At 47.8% G+C, this 14879-nt stretch overlaps 1 protein-coding gene across 3 annotated transcripts in view; it reads left to right on the top strand.

Moving 5' to 3' along the window:
• Nucleotides 1-14879, top strand: part of LOC147642405 (protein STICHEL-like 1) — a 38537-nt gene extending 23658 nt beyond the window's left edge. Inside the window, exons 3-6 of one of the 3 annotated variants that reach the window (XM_086806175.1) lie at nt 12257-12877; nt 13310-14045; nt 14489-14567; nt 14648-14879. In XM_086806175.1, coding sequence (XP_086662301.1) covers nt 12257-12877; nt 13310-14045; nt 14489-14567; nt 14648-14731 — 1520 coding nt within the window. In that variant the 3' untranslated portion in view covers nt 14732-14879. Of the gene's footprint in view, nt 1-12256; nt 12878-13309; nt 14046-14470; nt 14568-14647 lie in introns of all 3 variants that reach the window. The other 2 variants (XM_086806164.1, XM_086806185.1) reach the window with 2 other exon arrangements.

The following is a 14879-nucleotide window of genomic DNA, read 5'->3' as shown; positions in this document are numbered from 1 at the left end:
TGATATTCCGGCGATGGAACCATGAAACTGGCCTTTAAAAATCTGACGGGCGGTGAAACAAACACTCGCACACGAAACACTTCATCACCTATGGGACCCTGGAAAAAGAAAACAAACAGGGGGAGCTAGACTGCTCCTGCAAATAATACAACGACACCGATTGGCCCCAAAACGCAGTGGCGCCCCTTGCGGTATTTCTTTACTTGATCAAATATGAGTACAAAGTACAACTTGTCGAATCCTTTACCAATAGGATCCCTCGAAACTTTCACCCAGGACTTCCAAATAAGAACTCTTGCTATTACAACAAAGCATTCCATAGAGAAGGCACACCTGTACGACACCTCCATGCTTGAAAAGGTCTTCTCCATCTCTATCATGGATCCCACAACCCTTTCCCAAACAGCAGTAGGGTTGTACCAAACCACATGTCCTTCCTAAAGTCACAGCTTGCATGTAACCTCGAGAAAACTAGAGCATGTTCACATGAATCCAAAGACAAGCTTTCCACATGAAACCAAAGACCTGTATCTGATAAACCACCAAAGACCTGTATCCATAAACCATAGGCCTATATCCTCGATACCAAAGTCTTGTTTCTTCTCGAAAAACCAATGTCCTGTTTCCATGAGAAAAATCCACATATGCACCATCCAATCACGGTGCCAAAAACCTAGAGAGTGAGAGATAGAGGATGTGTCAAGCCATCCCTGAATACACATAAGTCCAAGTTGAAGAGCAACACACATCTCTTCCAAGAACATCATCCTGTGCATCTGTAGCTTGATCCTCTGTATCCCAATCTTGTAAACAGAACCTGCTTGTGAAGAGAGAGAGAGAAACCCCTTGGCTGTTAGCCCCTCGGTGCCTCCTTCAGCTCGCCTTCTTCCAAGAGAGAGATAGAGTCGTGCTGTCCAACCCAATAGTCGCCTTGAGATGTCTCTGCTGGCTGCTTCCACACATGCAACCTCCGTGCATCCGCCTGGCTCCTGTTGCTAGCTGCAGCCCATATGCGCAGCCACTTGGTCTTCCACACGTGCAGTCTCTACCTGAAACCCATACCCGGTTGTAGCCTACGCGCAGCAGCGCCTGCCTGGAGCCCATGCATAACAGCACCTGTCTGGAGCCCAGGCGCAATAGCGCCCTGCTGTAGACCATGTGCATTTGCACCCTGTAATAGCCCATGCGCAGCAGCAGCAGCGACACCCGCCGCCTATAGCCCTTGCGCCTCAGCGTGGTAGCCGCCTGGTCACCCGCCATGTATCCCATGCGTAGCGGTGCTGACTCCACTCGGTGACTACCGCCCGCTGCTCCATGCTCCAGCAAGATTAAAAACGCATGCTTTCAAAAATAATAATGCTTTTAAATCATCAAAGGTTTAAAAACCTTATAAATTTCAAAGTTCCTTTTTGTCCCCTTTCACATTTGGGCTGGCCACCAATATGAGTTTCCTTTTCACATCCAACTAATGCTTGTCCAGACTGTCCATCCTGTGCCCACCTGCTTGTTGTCCAGAGGGAAAAACACAGGGTCGTAACAGCTAGGCTGGGCTAAAGTTATTGGCCGGAAGTCTATATAAGCAAACCCTAGGCTCAGTTGTGAGTTACAATCCTCAAGTCTGACTCGTAGCACATGGCCCATCTGTTTGGCACAAGACACCCTCAGGGAGTGGCTAGGTGGTATTGGACACCTTGTCTTACTATATCTGGAGCAGGCCCCTAGGATCTATGGCCTCCAGTTCTATGTTTGAAGATCGTAGGGTCTAGGTCCATGAGACCTTACAGTGGTATCAAAGCAGAGGTTGATTTTGGGGTTTGTGGGTATTCATGCCAAGACACATGAGGAGTTCAGATAGTACACCCATGTGTGGCATGATGGAAGGTAAAGCCTTGGATCTCTTCTGCTTGGATGAGTAGAGAGATGGGGAAGAGTGTTTCTTTGCATGGATGTGAAAGGAATTGGTGATAGGAGAAAAAGCACGAGATGTGCGGGTTGGACAGCAGAAAAAGCGCAAGATGTGCAAGCTGAACAGTAGGTCGTTGTGGCTGTTTGCTCCTAGGCAACAATCCCTGTTTCTGGTTTGTTTTGTTTTTGGAGCCGGGGTCAGCAAGCCAAAGGACAAGGGTACAGCCCTTAGTCTGCCTATGTATAGTCCTGTGCCAGCCCTGAAGCAAGGCACCCATAGGCTGGTCCGTATCTACAGAAGGCGACCGGAAGTGGGGCAGCCGGTTGATGCTATGTGTGACCAAGAAAGAGGCATATGGGCAGCCAGATAGAAGAGGGGTGGCCAGTGAAAAGATTGGGGGAGGAGAGAGAGCTTGAGCTCTTGCAAGTGCACACAGTCACACAACAATAGATAAGTGTCACCAATCCCTAATTTTGCGGAGCTTCTTATGTTAATCTTGGGCATGTGTATGGATCTTGTGGTAGCATATGCCACTTGGAGGCCAAGGACATGACAGGATTATTTTTGGAATATGTGGTCTGTACGGACATTGCAGTGCTGGGGCCTAGGTTCATGGACTGTACACGTGCTTGTGCCCTAGGGCCAATACTTATTCATGGTCTGTACAGGTGCTTATACCTGGGGCATGTAATGGATTCCTAGAGTACAAATGAGTTGATGGGGAATTCTTCCAATCTTCAATGCATGCATGTGCATGAATGATTTTATTTGACTTTGTGTGACTTGTTTTGACCATATGGACAATGCCTAGTTTTACTGCGTGTGTTGTCCATGGGGCCGTGGATGCCTAGGTACCCTTGTGGACGCGTGTGTTGCACGCCTGTTTGGGACTAGCACGTGGTCATATGGGTTTTGCAGGTGGTAAGTGTATTTTCCAGTTTTAATCATGTTACTAAGGTTCATGAAGATAGCTTCACACACCGGTGGGGTTGCAAATGTCCCAGGATAGGACCAAATTACCCTGTTGGGCACTATGATGGGGGGGGGCTACCATCTAGAAGGGTCACAGGACAGGGGCACCCAGATTGTGCGTGGAATCAAGTTTGGGCCATTTAAGAGAGAAAAAGTAATTATAAGTGACTTTCAACTATTTTTGGCAGTTTTATTAAAAAAAGAGCTCTATCTTCAGTGAAAAAGCAGATCCCGACTCATCGTGTGGAGTTTTTCGGGATAGTAGGACTTGCAGAAATACGTTGTTTTGCGTGCCAGTTGATCTTGGTCCTTTTCTAGTAGACATCCTGGTGTTTTACCCCCCTTCTGAAGCTGTTCATGCAGTCAGAATCTTCATCAAAGCTTTGTATCTGCCATTGGGTCATCCTTGCTTGTTGTTTTTGTTGGTTGCTGGAACTATTATGCTTTCTGGCACTTCTCTTCATGCAGGCGTTTGCTACAGAGCTGATCGCTTGCTGATTTTCTGGTCATAACAGCCGTTTGGCATGTTTTTTGGTGTTCTATCTCTCTTCCACACATGGGCCAGGGTTTACTCAGTGAAAGCACACAGGCAAGGCCTTTTTCTTGGATTCAAAGAGGGCTCGAAACAGGTTTTCAGGGCTGGACAGTGTTAGAAGTCATCTCCTGTCTATTTTATACACCAGGGCCTTTGTTGTGGGTGTGCCCGCCCTTATGAGGTGTTTTCTCATTTTTCCCCACTCTCCGCATTTTTCCCCTATTTTTTCCCATTTTTCTATGGCTTGGGTGGCTTCTGTGTGTTGGTAGGAGGGCCTTTATGCTGGCCGACTGAACCTTCATGTACCCGACCATATTTCTGTTCTGGCCGACTCAGTTTAGCTGGCCGACTGGAGGCTTGTGCTGGTCGTGGAGGTTCAGGGCCAGTCAGCTGCCTATAGCACAGGCCGACTGGTATATGGGGCCATATAAATAGGCCCCCAGCCCCCCATTCCATTTTGTACCTTTTCCGGGATCTTCTTGTGTATATAGAGCAGAGTTACACGCCTCTATCTCTCACCCTCTTGTGCTGTGATTTTCTGCACTGTGTTTTGCTCTTGTGTTCCCAGATCTGGTCATCATCTCCGCTGCGTATTCTGACATGGTATCAAAGCCTAGGCTCTAGATAGTTCTTGGGATTTGTGTGAGCAAGAGGGGGACTGCTGTGTTGCTGATTGGTGGACCGTATGGGACTGTTCGGGAAGAGGAGAAGCAAGAGGACGGCGGGCTGATTTGCTGGACAGCCACTTGCAAGTGTTGGTTCTTCTTTGTTCCCATCCACCCACCCTTTTCAAAGTACATCCCCGCAATGGCAGATCTGTTTGAGATGGCCGAGAGGCATGTGAAGATCCGGACACTCCCCACGTTCCCGGTGGACCGTCAGTTGGATGGGAACAACTACGGCATATGGAAGGTTATGATGGAATCTGTTTTGGAGTCTTACGACCTCGCTGATTTCGTCGTTGTTGGGGTTCCACGGCCGGAAGTAGAGGAAGGGGAGTTACCGTCGATCCAAAAGGACCGGGAGACTCAGACACAGATGTGGGATCGTGTCAACGCCAGGGTCCGTTCGTTTATCTTTCTCAACTGCACACCGCAGGTAATCAATCATGTAAAGCATATGACGCTGGCCAGAGGTATATGGCAACATTTGGCCTCTCTTTACAACAGGGTATCGCCCATGAAGAGGATTTCCTTGGAAGTACAGATGCGGGTTATGAGCCCTACAAAGTCGTCGACGATGCGGGAGCATATTAACAAGCTGCAGGCTCTTCAGCAGGAAGTTCTTTAGGTTGGGAAGGAGATATCGTCAGAGGACATGGCCATAACGTTGCTATTCTCAGTACTCAGCATTTTACTCGTCTTTGATTACCAGTGGCAGGCTCAGCACCATTACGTGGGAGGAGCTTGTGCCCATGGTCCTAGACCAGGAGGAACGATTCACGAACCCTCCTCAGGGTGGAGGTTCGGAGGCCTTAACTGAGAAGAAGTCCGTTACTGACCGCGAGAAACTAAAGGCAGAGAGGACCTGTAATGATTGTGGCGAGAAAGGCCACTATTAGAGGCAGTGTCCCAAGCGGAAGACCGAGAAGGGTGAAGATTCCTCAGCAGCAATCATGAAGACTCCGGCTTTTGTGCACCTGGAGGTGGTGGACACTGATGTTTCATTTTCTTCAGGCAGGGAGGAGATTGGAGGATTCTCCGCCACAGATACTCAAGAGTGGATTCTAGATAGTGGTGCTTCCAGGCACATGACTCCTTCCTGTTCCGGTTTACAGGATCTCTGCAGGCTTTCTAGTCACATTCTTACTGGGGATACATCCACTATCCCAGTTCACAGTGAGGGCAGGATGGAGATAGTTCCCGATGGCAGAGGGGGGAAGCATTCCTCCCAGGTGTTGTATGTTCCGTCCCTTGGTTTTCATATGTTGTCAGTGCATCAGGTTTGCAATATTGGCGTACGGGTGGAGTTTGATGAGCACTTTGTTGCTCTCTGGGACAAAGCAACAGGCCAAGTGGTTTGGGAAGGCGGAGTGGAGAATGGAGTTTACAAGCTTTCAGTACTCTCTCTCCCAGGTCCTCACATTTGTGATGAGTGGCAGTCTGGTAATGGCCACTTAAGTGTGGATACGCTGCAGGTGCAGGCTTTCCGGGACCAGATGGTGGATAGCTTGCCAGTAGATGGCAGCAGTTGGCACGAACTCTCTAGTACTGATGTTGGTGGTTCTTGTGTTCGTCAGTCAGAGGAAACTGAACAGGTCACTTATGCTCTGATGTCTCGTCGTATTCGGGACAAAGAACCTCCAATAGATGAGGCTGTTCTTTCCACGGGGACCTTTCGGAAAGCCAAGCAGGTGGCAGTTGATTTCTTGCAGAAGGAGGTGGTTTCTCCAGGCTTTGTGGTTCCGGATTCAGAGGGGGTGGTTGACAGGTTTCAGAAGGCCTTGCGTGGTCTTCATCAGGTTTCCGGGACTTGGTTTTGCACCGTAACAGGTGTTGATCCTTGTGAGCAGTGTGATGCCTCTTTGACTCAGAAGCAGAATGGTTCATTGATCTGGTTGATGGACACCAGATTGGACGGGAGCTTCTTGATGAGGCAGTTGAGCTCATGGTTGCAGATGTCTCTTTGGGAGGCAGGATTGCGTTTCCTGTGGTTTCTGCAGCATGCGAAGGATCATGGACTCTTTTACACAGGAGGGGGTTGTTGGATGGAGTCCGACTCCACGGTTGGAGTGACTCAGTTTGGGGAGGAGATCTAGACACGAGGAGATCTACTTCAGGCCCCGGAGCAGTTTTTTGGAGCAGTAAGAGACAGCCATCTTTTGCCTTGTCGAGGACTGAGGCCGAGTACCGGGCTGCTTGTGAGGTGGTGAGGATGCAGAGGTTGCATTGCAGGTTTGGGCTTCCATTGGAGGAACCCATGGTCATCCAGAGGCACTTTGTTCGTGAACAGATCGTTGCTGATGACATCTTGCTAGAGTTCTGTTCGACGGAGGATAGTACGGCGGACCTCTTCACGAAGTCGCTATCTCAGGATTTGCTCAGGCGGCACCCCAGCTCCCTGTGGTTGGTTTCACAGCCAGGAGCTAAGAGGGGGTGTTAGAAGTCATCTCCTGTCTATTTTATACACCACGGCCTTTGTTGTGGGTGTGCCCGCCCTTATGAGGTGTTTTCTCATTTTTCCCCACTCTCCGCATTTTTCCCCTATTTTTCCCCATTTTTCTATGGCTTGGGTGGCTTCTGTGTGTTGGCAGGAGGGCCTTTATGCTGGCCGACTGAACCTTCATGTACCCGACCGCATTTCTGTTCTGGCCGACTCAGTTTAGCTGGCCGATTGGAGGCTTTTGCTGGTCGTGGAGGTTCAGGGCCAGTCGGCTGCCTGTAGCGCAGGCCGACTGGTATATGGGGCCATATAAATAGGCCCCCAGCCCCCCATTCCATTTTGTACCTTTTCCGGGATCTTCTTGTGTATATAGAGTAGAGTTACACGCCTCTATCTCTCACCCTCTTGTGCTGTGATTTTCTGCACAGTGTTTTGCTCGTGTTCCCAGATCTGGTCATCATCTCCGCTGCGTATTCTGACAGACAGCACCTTTTATTGCGAAGAAAGTGTCCGACTCGCAAGTATTTGGGGTGTCCGTGGTGCCTTCCAGGTGTCCCATGCATAGCAAATGCCACAGGGGTCTATTTTGTCGTGAAGGTCTTGCTTTTCAGGTGAAGATTGAAGATCAAAGGTTCTACTCCGACAGGGGCCACCTATAGGGTCGACATACTCACGCACGAGGCAAGGTTCGACCTGTACGACCTCGTGTGTGAGAGTAACGCTTGTGAGTACCGGTCTGGACTGTTTGTTTTTTTCAGTGCTGTATTGGAAGAATTCGGTGCATACCAGTGGTGAACCGTGGGCCCTATAAACTTTTCTCTCAACCTTTCACTTCTATTTAACCATGGAACCAAAAGATGTCACCATTTGGCAACACAAATGGTTCTCTCCAGTTTCTTGTGCCTGTGTGTGGCCAGTTTGTGGATCGGATTGTCCGGGATCCCAATTTATCGCGCATGTTTATGGCCAGTTTGTGGATTCAAGTTTCCATGATCCCAGTTTCTGGCGCCTATTTGTGGCCATTTTGTGGATCCGAGTGCCCAAGATCCCAGTTCCGCACTTTCTGATGTGCCAGGTCTGTGCCTGAAAATGCTAGTGCTGTACTTGTTCCATATCCGATAGATTTGCTCATAAGTGCATATGCACACATGTTTACATGCTTGAATCTGTTTTCACGTGAAATGTTTTGTGTGTTTGCCTGCTATGAAAATCTAGTTCACGGGCCTAGGATGCCTAGCCGTGAACCGTGCGATTGCCCTGTATTCTGATATGTTTTATGGCTTGTGAACAGGTGGTAAGTGCACTCAAAAACTCTTGTATTAGTTATTAAGATGCTTTGTAATGTTTATAACCTTTGTAGGTTCACATTCATTAAAAATGGGTGCCCAGGGCCCAACTTGGTGGGAACTTGGTTTGGGCACCCTAGTAGACACAATGTGGGGGGTGGGCACCCCATAAGTGGGGGGTGACCACCCATGTGGCCAAGTTTGGTGTGGGCAACTAATAATCCATGCACGATTAATTTTCACCTTCTCTACAAGCAAATCGTCATTTTCCTACACGCCTACCTCTCCATTGATTTCACGTGCTACACTCATCCATTTGCAAATTGGAGCACATATCTGTGATCAACATCATAAAAACGTCCACTACACCCCTTTGCATTGGCTTTCCAGCTACATCATCAAGGCAGCTTTTGTGGGCACCACATCATCATCAGGAGGCTAGTTTTGCTGGTAAGCTTCTATGCGCTGCTGCTGCTGGACAGCATGTTTTGAGCTGGTCAAGCCATTTTGAGGACTGATTGTGCTGATTTGGGGCTGTTCCAGACATTCAGAGTGCCTATAGGTGGCACCCGTGACCAACCCTTTGAAGTTTACGCGATAGAAATTCATCATCAACATCACTGCTACTTGAAATCGTGCCCGGGTCCACCACCAATGCCTGTTCTCCATTTTCAATATTCCCACATTGTGAGAGGGCAAGCCAGGCACTAGTATGGACACACCATTGTCGTGTGTGGACCTGGAACACCAGGGACGCATTTGCTTCTCTCCAGTGAGTGATGGGGAAAGAGAATTCTGTCGAAAAAGGCTTTCAACAATTCTCCGACAAACACTGTTTGGTATTTGTATTCATTTCTTTGTTTATGGAAAATATGGCTATCATAGCCTGTCGAACATTGTACAAATAATATACTCCAATAATATACTTCGTAATGAAGGGGGGGGGAGGGGGGGCGGTCCAAGTTCCGGCCCCAATGTGGTGTACATGTGCAATTTTTAGTTTTCAGCTTTGTTAAATTTTGTGCTGTGCCCATTTTATTAAGTGTTTAAGAGATTGTTATTCACATGACGGTGCCCAATGCGTGCTCACACCCGGCGGGGTGAATTACATTGGTGTCAGAGCACGGTTGTTTACCTCTCCTCATCAGTGGTGGGGAAACGATCTTGTGGGCTTGGACACCGCGTAAATAGAACACTATGGACAGCCGAAGTGCCCAACTCTATAGGAAACTAGTCCCGGTACACCTCGGACCCACTCCTCCAGAAAACCAATCCTGCACATCATCCCCTCCAAAAAGCCCCAATCTGCTCTGTCATGGACTTTCTTGAAAAGCACGATCAGATACCGCCACATCCTCGCCGGCGCGGTCACCTCCCAGAAGGTGAAGATGTTGTCCAAGATACTCCGATCCTGAACGAAACCTGTCTGTGTACCATTAATCAAGTCGGGGAGAAAGGGCTGCAATCTTCGACTAATGGCCTTGGCCAAAATTTTGTAGACAATCCCTAGGAGGGTGATGCGTCTCCACTGCCGGATCTCCAATCCGTCACCACCCTCCTTGGGAATCAAATGAATCAAACCCTCCAACAACCTTACTGGCATGGCTCCTGTAACCATTATCTCATTAAAGGTAGCCCAGAGGCCACCTTCCATGAGATCCCAATGTCGCAAAAATAAAGAGATTGGAAGACCGTCCTCTCCTAGGCATTTGCCCCTTGGTAGTGTTGTCATAGCCTCAGTCAACTCCTCAGATGTGAAGGGGGTCAAGAGGAAAGTCCTAGACCACCTCTCTCGTTTCATCCATCAGAGATACTGGAGTCCAAGTGGCAAAGTATCTCAATGGACTTTATTGTTGGGTTACCTTTACGAATCAAAAACACAATTCTATATAGGTGATAGAATGACCAAGATGGCTAGGTTCATCCAGACACAGTCTTCTATAAAGAGTCAATGAGTTGGTTGCTTTGTTTGTAGATCGGTTATACATGCTGTATGGATTGCCTAAGGAAATAGTTAGTGATCGAGATTCAAAGTTCACTGCAGGATTTTGGTAGGCTATGTGTGTCACACTTGACACTAAGCTAAGTATGTCTTCCTCATATCATCCACAAATGGATGGTAAGATTAAGCGAACGAATCAGATCTTGGAGGATATGTTAAGGGCTTATGTTTCAAAATGGTAGTCAGAGTAGGAAAAATATATTCCACGGTTCAAATTCACAGATAACAGCAATAAGCATTCGGCTACAAGATTCAGCCCATCCATTCTTATGTACCGTTTTCAACCTATGTCACCCATCACAGTTGGATTGAGTAGATCCAAAACAAACAAGCTTTAGATTTTCTACAAGATATGCAAGAGATGCTTAAGTTAGCTAGGGAGAGTGTAGGAACAACTCAGGAAAGAGCTCAATCTTATGCTAACCAACATTGATCTCCAAGGATCTTGGAGGTAGACAAGTGGGTATTCTTGAAAATACCGAATGATCCCAAGACCATGCATATAGGAAAACATTAGAAGTCTTCTTCCAAATATTGTGGACCATTTCAGATCACAAGGAAGATTAGTGATGTTGCTCACCGCTAGTTTTTCATGTCCGTAGACTAAAGGAAAAATTGGGAGACTCGGACCAAGTAGTTTCTTTAGAAGAAATAATTTGAGAAGCACAAACCGACTACATTCCTAAAGAACTCGAGTTAGCTCTAGATCAACGTACTAAGCACTCAAGAAGGAGTTCTTATGATGAGTACCTGATATGGTCCTTAAAGGGGGAAGTATGTTACATCCACAAGTTAACCAAGGTTAGGTTAACCTAGGATCAAGAAATAACCCCACATGGGTTAGGACTTATAAGAGGGGGCTATAGTTACAGTCAACACTAGGGTTACTAGCTATTATTAGGCCTGGGCTAAAGTTATGGCCGGAGGTCTATAGCGACTGGAGCAGGAGAGGAGCCTGCAGCACAACCTAGCCTCACTTCAGTCGCTTCAGAAGAAGACCCCTAGATAGTTTATGGGTGGGTGCATATATGTACTATGGTGGCTTCCCGCACAGCTCTCGAAACCTTCGAGGAGGAGAGTGTTGAACACCGCTACCATGCCTAGGAATCCTTTTGGACCCAGGTAGGAGACATGGTGACAAGGGACTTATTTGCTTCGACTGGCCCTCACCACCGCAGGGCCATATGGCGTGTGCCACCTGTGTGGACCCGATGGGTCCGCGCTATCACCACAAACTTCTTCCAGTTGCTTTCACCTCGAGGACCCCTAGATAGTTACAGTCAACACTAGGGTTACTAGCTATTATTAAGCCTGGGGTAAAGTTATGGCCAGAGGTCTATAGCGACTGGAGCAGGAGAGGAGCCTGCAGCACAACCTAGCCTCACTTCAGCCATTTCAGTAGAAGACCCCTAGATAGTTTATGGGTGGGTGCATATATGTATTATGGTCGCTTCCTGCACAGCTCTCGAAACCATCGAGGAGGAGAGTGTTGAACACCGCTACCATGCCTAGGCATCCTTTTGGACCCAGGTAGGAGACATGGTGACAAGGACTTATTTGCTTCAACTGGCCCTCACCACCGCAGGGATGGTGTGTGCCCCCTGTGTGGACCCGATGAGTCTGCACTATCGCCAAGAACTTCTTCATGTTGCTTTCAGAGGACCCCCTTCTTAATCTGAGGAGCAGGCACGTCAGTGGGTGTGGTAACACCTACCGTCATGTCACAGGGAACCTGGGAGGGGTGTGCATCTCCATCAGCACCCAGCTCCTCACCCAGGTGATTGATTCCGGTACCATCAGCCATGGGCGAGCGTAGTGGGTCGTACTGTGTCTTTGGGAGGACTGTGTGGGCTTCCTCAACATCTCAGCCCCAATGGGGGGGGGTAACAGGACCGAGTTCTGGATACATGTACGGCAAGACCTTCCCCATGCAAATCCCTAGTGCATGGGGGGAGATTTCAACATGATAGAGGGCTACTACAGTTCTGTCTAGCTGATTCAGGACCATAAACTTTCGAAAAATAGTTCCCCCAAAGTGGCACACACGGACTCATAATGCACAGAACCCCTGCTAAGCCTTTGAGCATGTAAACTTGAGCACTTAGCTCTTATACGTTGTAACTCTGTTTTACGACTACTTTTGTACAAACTCACAAAGTTTACACCTGCACAATCACACAACACCTCAATTTATGCACACACAGCATGAGTGTGTGCATGCACACAAGCACATGAGAGGAAGTACACTTCTCAACCATAAACAGCTGCATAGGCGTTTTCTTGATATGAAATACTTTCCATCCTTAGGTCCATGGTTCTTTGAAGATTTCATAGCTGATATAAGCACAAAGAAGACGCGAGCATGAAACACATATGCTCTAAGAAATCTAGACTCTACAGTAATTTGCTGGCACTTTGGAACTCTGATGCCTTACTTCGATTTGTCTTTGCAGTAACAAAAGAAGACATGGAAAGGTTACGGCAAGCATTAAAGACCCTTTCTGAAGCAGAAAAGCAGCTGAGAGATTCTTCTAATCGGACTACATGGTTAACTGCCGCACTTCTTCAATTTGCTCCAGATCAATTTTATGTGCTCCCTGGGTCTCCGGTGAATACGAGTGCCATTCAGAGCCCAGAAGGCCCCAATGGCGCAAATGGGACACCAAAGTTGAACCCATTGGCTCAAAGGAAGCGAGAAACCCAGCATCAGCATACTCCTGCATACATGGAACCTGCAGCTGGTACTGCAACAGAATGTGCATATAATGGAATGTTGGATTCGTCCAAGGTTTCTGTTACAGCTCTAAGTCAGCGATCTTTTGCCTGTTCTCAAGCACCAAGGGCAAGGAGTCATAAGTCGAGGGGCCTTCATTTAGCATCTGACCTTAGAACATTGTCATCCCCCGCACGGTCTAGTTATTGTGGTGAGGTGACAAGGGCATATGAAACAACGCCAACTAATCAGTCTGAGCTGGAAGAGGTCTGGCAGTGGTTTTTGGATGCAGTGCATTCCAACAGCTTGAGGAAGTTTTTAATGACACAAGGGAAACTCCTCTCTCTTTCACTCTCAAAGGGTCAGTCTCTTTTTGTTCCCATTTTTTGTCGGGAGATATCCAGCAAAGCTTGCTAAAGACCGATTGCAAACCCGTTCTATCACCTGTATTTACAAGATTCCTCTAAGGATGGGCATGTAATAGGGAGTCTAGACGGCTATGCCAATGACAGGTGGCCAATTAGAGGAGGGGGGCCCTCAGCTTTAGACACAAATTAATGCCTCAGGCCTCTTCGTCGGGCATTTCTCCTTGAATTGGCAAGCTCACCCACTGGCATAGCCCTCGACTGCCCATTACCTACCAGTCCTTAGACGAGTCCCATAAATACAGCTAATGTAAAGACGAAAATTCTTCCACTCAAAGTCTTTAATTTGAAGAACAGTGTTTCAGAAATAGTTGTGCTTTTGTGATATTGTACTCAGAGAGGTGATGCATTGGCTGTGGCATGTGCAGGTTTTGCAGTGGCGCTTTTGGAATTCAATCAGTTTGAACACACATCCAGAGCCGAACGATCAAGGACCAGTATCGCGCATGCATTTCAGTGTGCACTTGGATACCCTGTAGACATAAAAGTGTGTCTTGCATCGACTGCAGAAGAGCAGTCCAAAAGACAGCCCATCTATGGAGACCAGTTGAGTAGCTCCAACAGTTTATGGCATTCTCCATGGAGTGGAAAAACTCATTCAGACCATGTGGTGGCAGAGGAGCATGGGCCAAAATTGTCGCTTGCAGGCATGCATCAAATCCAGCCCCTTGATGTGTATAGAACAGCCTCTACACACTTGTTGAAACCTCATAACCATAGATCCAATCAGAGCTTTGAAATGATAGAATTGAAGACTGAAAAGCCTGCAAGTCTGCTGCCAGCAACAACCGCAATGAAGAGACACACTTTGGAGGACAAACATGAAGTGGCAAGCTCCTCCAAAGAGGGCAAGCATCATGAGGTTGCAGGCTTTAAACTAAATGATATACAGAAAAATGACATAAGCCTAGGCTTCATAATGCGGCACTCTGAGTGCGGCAGCGTTGACCAATATAGTGTGGGTTTGCGCTGTGATCACATGAATGAGGGGTCGTCGAACCCTAATTTATTCTGGCATGGAGGCTCTGAATTCGGATACACAACAACAGTGCAGGAAGGCCATTCAGCAATGGTGGCTACTGCTAAGCTTGAAGAGGAAAACATGTAAGTTCTACTAGCTTTTTAATGCTCTTGAATCTCTTTCAGACACTGGAGCGCCATCATACGTTAGTCACGGGCAGCCTTGACGGCATGGCCGCGGTAAGAAGTGAGGATTTTGTCGTATTTCGCCAACCACGGCCGTCCGTCTCTCGCCGTGACCCTCTTAACACTAGAAAAGAACAAAGAGCCATAGAAACGAATGCATGCATTTGTATGCATGTCGAAAGCAGGAACCCGAGCCTTCCATGCACATACCTGCACCATTATCCATAATAATATCGATCCGTTACTGCTGCCCTGCCCCGTATTGTTTTTGAGTTTTGATCTCTGTGTGCGCGCGGTCCTGCCGGGTCTTCAGCCGGGGTCACTGAAGACCCGGCCTGCCTCTCACCCTAGTAACTTTGGACCTCTCTCACAAAAGTGTACAGTTTTTCTTTGAAAAGCAGGCGGCGGCGGCGGCGGCAGCTGGAATCTAAGACGGGCGTGCTGTCGTGTTGGAGCGCGACAGAGGGAGGCCATGCAAAGGTGCGCAATGTAATACATACATAGGTCTAGACACGTGCGATTATAAAGCGGCACTCACCTCTTCGTTATGTTTATCACAGGTTAATACGCAGCGTCCGAGAAGGCCGGGGTTTTTTTGCCCTTGTGCACAATCTAAGCACTCATCACCCCCTATACACTCCTAGGTTAATTTTTTACGAGTTCCTCATTCTTAAATGTGCAGCAGACTTGTGTACCTTGAGACACAACTTGGAGGGTTACTAATGAGAAGAAGCATTAGTCTTCCTTGAGAATTGATTCCAAAGAATATATATATGGTACAGGACGAATTAA

The sequence above is a fragment of the Cibotium barometz genome, chromosome 1, assembly GCF_041138505.1.
Source record: "Cibotium barometz isolate CiBa-2024 chromosome 1, ASM4113850v1, whole genome shotgun sequence".
NCBI lineage: Eukaryota > Viridiplantae > Streptophyta > Polypodiopsida > Cyatheales > Cibotiaceae > Cibotium > Cibotium barometz.
The sequence above is the reverse complement of the archived record's forward strand: the minus strand, read 5'-3'. Positions and strand labels throughout refer to the sequence as shown.